Source organism: Chiloscyllium plagiosum, chromosome 35, assembly GCF_004010195.1.
Source record: "Chiloscyllium plagiosum isolate BGI_BamShark_2017 chromosome 35, ASM401019v2, whole genome shotgun sequence".
Lineage (NCBI taxonomy): Eukaryota > Metazoa > Chordata > Chondrichthyes > Orectolobiformes > Hemiscylliidae > Chiloscyllium > Chiloscyllium plagiosum.
The window spans coordinates 5,428,360-5,438,432 of NC_057744.1; the positions used below are offsets into that span (position 1 = coordinate 5,428,360).

Below are 10,073 nucleotides of genomic sequence, written 5' to 3' on the forward strand. Positions count from 1 at the left end.
TGTGGCATCAGCGATAATGTGAGGGGCGGAAGTGATGTCACGTGTGATGCATGAGGAATTGTGAGGGGCGGAAGTGGTTGTGGGAGTGGCCGTGATGGGGGCAGAAGTGACCCATCAAGTCCACACCAACCCTCTGAAGAATACCCAGACCCATTCCCCTCCCCTATTATTTTACATTTTCCCCTGACTAATGCAAGTAACCTACATATCCCTAAACTCTATGGCAATTTAGAATGGCCAATTTACCTGACCTGCACACCTTTGGACTATGGGAGGGAGCCAAAGCACCGAAGGAAACCCATGCAGATACAAGGAGAACGTGCAAACTTTACACAGACAGTCACCCGAGGCCAGAATTGAACCTGGATCCTTAGTGCTCTGAAGCAGCAGTGCTAACCACTGAGCCATTGTGCTTTGAGGGGCTGAATGGCCTCTTACTGTGCTGTACTGTTATGTTATTCTGTGATTTATACAATAACATCCCTGACCTCAGGATGCCTTGAAATACTTTACAGCCTTTGAAATACATGTTGATGTAGCTGCTATTAAATACAGAGGAATTCATGTTGCAGAGTTCAGAGAGGTTGGGAGTACATACCACATTCAGGATCGCATAAACCATGACGTCAATGGCCACTGTCGTTGTTTTCCTCCAATCTCGTACAGGGCGGACTCCCTTGGAATAGTTGGTCATGAGATAGTTCGAAAGCTGGAGTAAACTTGGTCTTGAACCTGCTGTTCGGTTTCCACTTCTCCGTCCTGACAAAGCAAAACTCTGAATTGTAGGTGTATCATTAAGAAAAAGAGAGAACTTACAGAGGGGAAGAGAAAAATACACAGTTTTGGGGGAAGAGCTGGAGTGTGAAATGAACTGCACTGCAGTTCAAAAGATCCAGCACAGACCTTGAAGGGCTGAATGGCTTCTTTCCGTGCTGTACTGTTGTGTTATTCTGTGATTTATTCAATAACATTCCTGACTTCAGGGTGCCTTGAAATGCTTTACAGCTTTTTAAATACTATTTGAAGCAGTTACTATTAAATACAGAGGAAACACGGTAAATCTCCCACAGCAGCAATGAGATAATGGCGAGGTAATCTGTTTGGCTCAGGGATAACTAATTAAATGAATTTAGAAATATAACTCTAAACATGCTCAAAAATGGAGTACTCTGTGGAATGGTAAAACACACGTAGAGGGATCTTCACATTTTCTGACTCTATTGAATAATATTATTGTGTGATTATTAGCCACAATCTCTGTCACAATCTGTGGGTTGCACGGTGTCACAGTGGTTAGCACTGCTGCCTCAGAGACCCGGGTTCAATTCCTGCCTCAGGCGACTGACTGTGTGGAGTTTACACCTTCTCCCCGTGTCTATGTGGGTTTCTTCTGGGTGCTCTGGTTTCCTCCCACAGTCCAAAAATGTGCAGGTTAGGTGAATTGGCCATGCTAAATTGCCCGTAGTGTTAGATGTAGGGGAATGGGTCTGGGTGGGTTGCTCTTCGGAGGATCGGTGTGGACTTGTTGGTCCGAAGGGCCTGTTTCCACACTGTAAGTAATGTAATCTAAAAACCTACATTCCTGCTGTTTTGTAATCTCACTGCTAACGGTCTCTGGGAAAATCACTCTGGATCAGTCATATGTGCTGTTTTAATGCTGTTTGTTTGGATAATATTTTTGGGAGTGTTTAACGTAATTAATATTGAGTGCCTGAGGTTGAGTTGATGGAAAAAGTAACAATACTTTGAAATTTGCCAGTTCACCAGTCGCCAACAATTAAAACCAAGAGTGCCAGAGATAAACCTGTTGAAGTTAGATAATTGTCCATCATAAATCATTGGGGTGTCTATTTATATTTTATTGTTTAAAAACAGTCAGCAAAAATGCAATGGATCTCTGCAGGTCCATCAAACTCCACACATTATTTTTTGCCTCGCGATAACTTAAATCACAGGAAATAAAAGATCCTATAATATTGGAACAAGTGCCTACAGTACTAGCAGAAGTTGTATTCCAAATGGAGTTGTAAATATGCAGTAGAAACCAGGTACTTCATAAAACATTATAAGTTAATAAAGTCTTCCTTCCACTCAATCAGCCAGCAAAGAAAAGTCTTTCGAAAGCATGGACTGAGAAACTATCAAAAGAGAATTTTCATTAATAGGTGGCATAGTGATCATGTTTCTGGACCAGTAGTCCAGAGGACTGGACCAGTTCTTCCCAAGGAATCTGGGGAATTTAAATACTGTTCATGAAATGATTCTGGAAAGAAGTTAGATATTAGAGTTCTTGTGGTGCAGTGGTAATGTCCCTTGTTTGAGCCAGGAGAGGCCCAGGTTCAAATCCAACCTGCTCCAGGTGTGTGTAATAACATCCCTGAACAGGTTTATAAGAAAATATAAAAAGTGGGTACCAGTGATGTGCATGGATTGCCATTAAAAAATCCCCCAGGTTCACTAAGTCTTGTGTGGAACATAATTTGCCATCTTTACCCAGTCAGGCCTCTTTAATACGTAAAAAAATTCCACATTTCATTTCACACTGTCAAAATTACCCTGGTGAGGATACCCGTCAAGAAATGGATGATAGAGAATTGGCAGCTCACTTTACACTGCATCCATCAATCCAGCCCTGAAATTTTCTTTCTCTTTGAAGTCAATTAGATAGATAGTTACTCAGGTTTTTAATATATTCAGAAGTGCTCTTACACACAACTGAATATTTTTGTTTCCCCATCACCAAATGACCCATGGTCTTTTTTCATCTACTAACTACACCAATAAAAAGTGACAGTTAACTGCAACTTCTGTAGCATGAGTACTTCAATCAACTTGGTCAGACGTATTACTACAAGCCTTCTAGAACATAGAACATTACAGCGCATTACAGGCCCTTTGGCCCTTGATGTTCCACCACCCTGTGGAACCAATCTGAAGCATATCTGTCCTACACTATTCCATTTTCATCCATTTGTTTACCTAATGTTAATCCAATGCCTTCTGGACAGGTGGAACTTGAACCTGGATCTTTTGGCAGTGAGGTAGGGACACTACTACTTTGCTCAGGTTTGAAGGTGGACTGTTAGTTCACCATCATTGATGATCAATGTCACCCTTTCTTTAGCCTCCACCTACCCACCAATGTGGGTTTGGCAGTCTGTCAGAGAGCTGTGTGCATAAGGTCATGAAGCTGAAGATCAGCTCCCAAGGAAACAAGGAGTCCATTCTGTCTAATCTGGGCTGTGTCCAGCTCCATCAATACTGCAGTCATACAGCACAGTAGAGGCCCTTTGGCCCATCAAGTCTGTGCAAACATATCCAGCAGTTGGCCCATATCCTTGAATGTTGTGAAATGCTCATCCAAGTACTCTTTAAAGATTGTGAGATTTCCTGCCTTCTGCTACCCTCCCAGGCAATGCATTCCCACCACCCACTAAGTGAAAAATGTTTCCTCAAATCTCTGCAAAGTTCTGCACTGTTCCAACATAACCTCCCTGCTCTTATAATCTATACCATGACTGATAAAGACAAGTGTCCTGTATACCTTCTTAACTACAGCCACCTTCAGGGATCTGTGGACAAGAACCCAAGGTTTTTCTGCTCCTTGGAGCTTCTAGTTTTTTTGCCATTATTCGAGTACTCCTTTGGTTTGTTACATCTTCCAAAATGCATCACCTCACACTTTTCAGGGTTAAATGCTATCTACCCATCTACCTGTCTGTATCTTTCTGTAAGTTAAGAACTTCTTCCTCACTATTAACCACTTGATCATTTTCTATATCAGCTGAAAACTTATTTATCCCCATATTCTCTGCAATGTCATTTATATTTATCATGAACAATAATGGACCCAGCACTGATCCCTGTGGTATGTAACTGGACACTGGCCTACAGTCACATAAACAGCCTTCTCCTGTCAACCCTGTGCAATATTGGGATCAATGTGTAACAGTGTGAGAATTGGTCAATTTTTCTCTATCTAGCCCAGGGATAGTCAGCCTCAGCCGATAACAGCTAATCCAGCTCGGAAAATGAATGAATCTTGATCTTCCATCGCACACTGATCAACATAGAGCCTTTGGTAGTTGGATTAATTGGATTACCTTCCTTGTTACATATTTATTGTTATTGAAGTGATTTTGCAGTAATGTTCATGTACCAAATCCACCAACAGTGTTTGGAAGAGAGAAACTGCCAATAAATTGATAGCTGCTGGAACCATTCCTGGCATATTAAACTCCAGAGGGAAAATAAATGCAATTGGAGTTCAATTTAGACTGCTACCTTGTATCAACATACAATATTGCAGTAAATTGCCAAACATACATCACAGATGAAGTGCATCTTGTGATGCACTGGTAGTGCCCCTCCCTCAGGGACAGAAGTTCCAGGTTCAAGTCCCAGCTGCTCAGGAGGTTTATTTCAGCAGGTTGATTGAAATACCTGTACAGCAGGGTTGACTGTCACTTTTCTTTGTTAAAGTGGATCCATATTTATATCTCAAGAGGGAAGTGAGCAGAAAAACCATGTTATAATCAAGGTGAATGTTGTGGACCAGCTCAAAGTAAAATGACTGCTATTTTACCAATCACCATTAGTTGGTGACTTTAACCTCTGCAAATGGTCAAATCTAATTTTATCATGGATTGTTGAGTCGCATGTATTGGTTACCATCTTCGGTAACAATCTCTGCTGAACAAACTCTAAAACTAAAATTTCACATAAAGCTCAAGTAGTTTAATTACACCAAGGATTCCAACACTTCTCGCCAATCTTTTATTTATCTGTTGCCTAGAAATCGATCGTTATTCTGCATACAGAGTGTGATTGAAGTGTATCACAGAACCATATAGTTGTGACTGTGCAGAAGAAGCCATTTAGCATTATGAGTTTGGACCAGCTTCTTGAATCAGCGTGTTGCTTTAAAGCCATCTCCTGCCTTTTCCCCATAAACCTGAATATTGATTCTATTTAAATAAGCATCTAACAGTCTCCCGAAGGCATCAAATGAATCTGCCTCCCACACATTTCCAGACAATGTGTTCCAGATCCTGATTACTCAGTATGTTAAGGCTTTTCTCTCACACTACGTTTAATTGTTTTGCAAATGATCTTATTTCTCTGCCTTCTTATTTAAAAATGGGAACAGTTTCTCCCAATTTATTCAGTCTGGGCCCTTTGTGATTTTGAAAACTTCTTTCAAATATACTCTTTGGCTTGTCCTCTCCACAGAGAATAGTCTCAACTTTCTTCGCAACTGAAGTTCCTCATTCCAGGAAGTATTAAACATTTCAGACGAATGTCAGCAAAGACTTTGATGGTAACACTGTTGTCTCGGTCAGGAGGTTGTAGCCTCAAGTCTCACCTGAGTAACTTCAGTACAAAATGTAGGCTGATACCCCTCCACTGTGTTTTTGAGGGAAGTGAGGTCTCTGTGTAAGATGTTAAACAGTCTAGTCAAGTGGATGTAAAAGATCCCTTAGCACTATTCCCTAGCATAGTGAAGTTCTTTCCAGTGCCCTGGCAACATTTACCGCTCAACATAAAACGGGTAATCCATTCATGATTGCACTGTTGTTTGTGGGAACTTGCTCTGTGCAAATTGGCTCTCGTTTTTAGAATCATACCAGATCCACAATGCATGTGTTTGCAATTATTATTTTATTAAACCGGGAAATGTATAATTATCCCATAGCAATGAAATTAACACAGCTTTGCTAGTTCTGATGTGTACTTGTTATTCAAGTTTACTGACTCGACAAATTATCAATGAATGTGCTTGGTCTCTCGGTGGGTAGGTCAATTGCTACGAGATTGTTATTGTTGTTGCTCTGGAGTTACCAGGAGGGTGATGCTCCTACCTTGGGAGAATACACAAAGATTGAGAATCCATGTGTAAGGAACAATGGGCTGAAATCATCCGTTGTGTCAATCTATAGCTTGCTTCACTGACATAATATCCTCTAACTGTGCGCCATGACATGGAGGTGCCGGTGTCGGACTGGGGTGGACAAGGTTAAAAATCACACAACACCAGGTTATAGTACAACAGCTTTATTTAGAAACACAAGCTTTCTGAGCACTGCTCCTTCATTCACTACCTGAAAGCTAGTGCTTCCAAATAAACCTGTTGGACTATAACCTGGTGTTGTGTGATTTTTAACTCTGGAGAAAGTGAGGACTGCAGATGCTGGAGATCAGAGCTGAAAAATGTGTTGCTGGAAAAGCGCATGGCTGAAGAAGGGCTTATGCCCGAAACGTCGATTCTCCTGCTCCTTGGATGCTGCCTGACCTGCTGCGCTTTTCCAGCAACACATTTTTCAGCTCTGATTTTTAACTCTAACTGTGAGAAGAGAGAGTGGAGAACTGACCTCCCAATAAATCCATTTGTCAGTCTTGTTCCACATATATTTGTCCACAATGATTTCATTTTTATTCTGTTCTATTCTGGCACTAATGGTTAAGAATAAAGAACAAGGAACAATTTAGCACAGGAGCAGGTCCTTACCTACTAAAGTCTACACCGACACATGATGTCTTTCTAAACTGAAAACCTTTGCCTCTATGCAGTCTGTATCCTTCTATTCTCTGCCTATCATGTATCTGCCAAAATGCCTATCATGTATCTTAAATATTGCTATTGTACCTGTCTCCACCACCTCCTCTGGCAGCACATTCCAGGTATTTATCACCCTCTGTATAAAAAAAAACCTGCCTACCCCCTTTTACTTTACACTTATGTCCCCTAGTAATTGACAGCTCTATACTGGGAAAATGACTCTGACCATCCATTCTATCTATGCCTCTCATAATTCTGTAAACCTCTATCCGGTCAGCTCTCATCCTTCGATGCGAAAAGTGTAAACAAACAGAGTTTATCTTATTTCTCAAAGCTAATACATTGCAAACCAGGCGACATCCTGGTAAACCATTTCTACCCTCTCCAAGGCCTCCCAACCTTCTGGTAGCATGGTGACCAGAACTGTACACAATATTCCAAATGTGGCCTAACTAAAGTTCTATACAGCTGCAGCATGACTTATCAATTTTTATACTCTATGCCCTGACTGATGAAGGCAAGCATCCTGAATGTCTTTTTGACAACCTTATCCACTTCTTTTGCCACCTTCAGTGAACTGTGGACCTGTATATTTAGATCTCTCTATTTGTTATTACTACTAAGGGTTCTGCCATTTAGTGTATATTTCCCTCTTGCAATAGATCTTCCAAAAATGCATCCCTTCCCATTTGTCCAGATTAAACTCCATTTGCCATTTCTCTGCCCATGTCTCCAGCCTACCTATATCCTGTTGTTTAAGAGCAGTCTGGAAAATGCAATGGAATAATTCATTCATTTTGCATTGTTGATTATCAACTTCACTATTGCTAGTGAAAACTATCAAATATAAACAAGTGATTCATTATTTTGGAAGTACGTGCAAACATCTGCGCTCCAATTTTAAAGATCTTTTAGTTGAAGACTCAGAATGGGCCACTTGCCAAGACTAGCTGGACAGCTTATTTATCCAAAAGCTGTGATTTTCTTGGTGGATTAAGAGGACCACAATGGACCATGTGTAATCTCATATTGGCATGTCTCCTTTCTGCTAAATCTGCTAATGACCAATCATGGCAGCAAAGTCCATTTAAGTTTTAGATCACAAAGTGGCATTTGAACGCATTACATGGCAGTTAAAATTGATTTATACTATCCAATTTAAGGACGAGCATTACAAATATTCAGATCTAAACAGGCCCTATGGAAGAAATTTGTCAGGACACTTAACAAGCAGTATATCCAGCTGGATAAGGATGGGATATAAAGGGGCAATTGTACACATTTGATTTCAAAGGAATAGTAAAGATGGACCTACCTTCAGAAAGCAACAGTGCTGTGAAAATCAAGGGAACAGATGCCCAGAAAGAGTAGAAGTTCATCTTTGTCTTTCTGAATTCCACAAAGCAATGTTAACCAGTGACTTTCTCAGATGCCTCTGTGCAGCAGTGATGGCAGGTGGACCTAAAACTCTCTGGGACTTATGGTCTTCTCTTTCCATTAAAATGAAGCTCAGCTCATATCCTCAAATCCGTGGGCAATTTTTCTTTTGCCTGCCCTCCTCTTGTGTCTTGCAGCTTCGGATGATTAATTGTCTACGTAATCAGATATGAAAGACAGATCTGCATCGGGTTTCAGTCCATACTGCTGGCTGATGTCATTCCTGTGCTCTGACTCTTCTGTACTGCCTAAAAGCCCCACTGACTCCTGCAGCAACAGCTAGCTCACAGAGCAACAACCAAGATAGAAATCACATTCAAATAAATGGTAGCGGACAGACATAAAAACAACTGGGCCGAAGATAGAGCGATGACATTTAATGGACTATGATTGGATCAATATTATAATTTGTGTGGATAATAGTTCCTTATGACCCGACAGTAGAGGGTTTAAAATGTCGAAAATTTCATTAATTTGTAGAATCTTTTTATTGAACAATTGATTAGGTCATAAACAAAGGAACCAAAGATTCATGATAATGACATGCTTTCCAGTTTTATAGACGCTGTCACTGAGGGGAGAAGTAGGATCTAATACATGGGGTTAAACATATCACTGTTAATTGGTGACCACGAGTCTCTCCCCTTTGCCTGTGTTGTAGTCTTCCACAGACAACACTAAACCAAATTCATCTTCTCTGTCAATGTTTCACAATAAATTTTCCAACAAGGAAATAATTCATACTACATCTCAGTTCTTCAGAAGCCGTCTGGAAGGAGGTATAGGGGAATAGTTTGTTACGGAGACAGGGAGAAGGCAAGAAACAAGAGACAGACTTAATCCAATTGTCTAACAGTTTACTAATGGTGCTAATGGGTCGGCCTGCCTATCTTCATAGTTGTCTTCTTTCAATAATGTAATAAAACAGAGTCACTTAGCATCACATTTCATACCGAGAGGGAAAATGTAATGATGTGTGTTTGTCTGTCTGTGCTCTGCACTTGATATTTTCCCAAAGGAATCTCTTCCTTCCAGCCTGGAAACAATCGAGCCTACTCATAATCAGGTCAAATGACTTACAGCAAATTTACAAAGTAGATCAACTGTAACCAAATCGTATTAAAATGACCAGAAGTATGATCAGTTTCTTCATGAATTACTGTCAATGCTGGGATTCATACACTTAGAAAAGAGCACTTTCTTAAAAACAAAATAACAATATTAATTAAATTTGATCCAAAATTATTGTGAGATTTTTCATTATCAATAACACACAGGAGAATGTGATACTATTAGCAGAGATTTAATATCATTTAAGTGAGTTATTAAAACATTTTCTTTCAATGTCTGCTGTCAAATCTTAACTCCTCTGACTCCTGAACTGAAACAGAGCTACTGTCAGCAGTAAGCTTTTCCATTTCCATTTTTCTGAAAATCTGATAAAATGCCCTCTTTTGCATTCCATAGCTAAATCATGAGGAATTATGTGGAGGGGTAAATTTTCACCTGACACTTACACAATTGACACCTGAAGATCCACCAAAAAGTGAAGCTTTGAGGAATGCACATTTTGGCCACTCTCTTATTGCCACAGATCCTGCCTCATGTGACACAGTGAATAGACAGATTCTGGGATAGTTATAGGACTCTTTCTGTAATTCTCAGGTCCCAATGGTAGAGTCAGATACTGGTGCCACCAGCCCTTTTCCAATCATAAATCAGAAGAAATTCTTGATTGAGCACAAGAATAAGTTATAGTCAGATGGAGCACACTCACCCATTCGTACACATACCAACTCATTTCGTTTTTAAGTGTCACTTTTGTTTCAATGCCTCAAGTGAAGAAGGTGCTCAGCTATGAAACTGAATTGGAGAAAACTGGGGCTGTTCTCCTTCGAGATGGTTGAAAGGAGGTTCGGTAGAGATGTTCAAAGTCATGAGCAATTGGAGCAGTGCAGATAGGGACAGTCTATTCCCATCGGTGGAAAGACACTGATCTCAGGTAAGCGAGGAGCAGTGTTCCATCTGAATAAGGAAGACACAACATTTGACATATGTACCTTTGTCATAAGGCTCT

General features: G+C 40.4%; 1 protein-coding gene across 2 annotated transcripts in view; it reads right to left on the reverse strand.

Moving 5' to 3' along the window:
- LOC122540511 (5-hydroxytryptamine receptor 3A-like) overlaps nt 1-8,362 on the reverse strand; it is a 27,662-nt gene extending 19,300 nt beyond the window's left edge. Inside the window, exons 1-2 of one of the 2 annotated variants that reach the window (XM_043676375.1) lie at nt 7,875-8,357; nt 599-759 (exon numbers count right to left, since the gene is read on the reverse strand). In XM_043676375.1, coding sequence (XP_043532310.1) covers nt 599-759; nt 7,875-7,938 — 225 coding nt within the window. In that variant the 5' untranslated portion in view covers nt 7,939-8,357. Of the gene's footprint in view, nt 1-598; nt 760-7,874 lie in introns of both variants that reach the window. The other variant, XM_043676377.1, reaches the window with a different exon arrangement.
- Nucleotides 8,363-10,073: the final 1,711 nt, after the last annotated feature.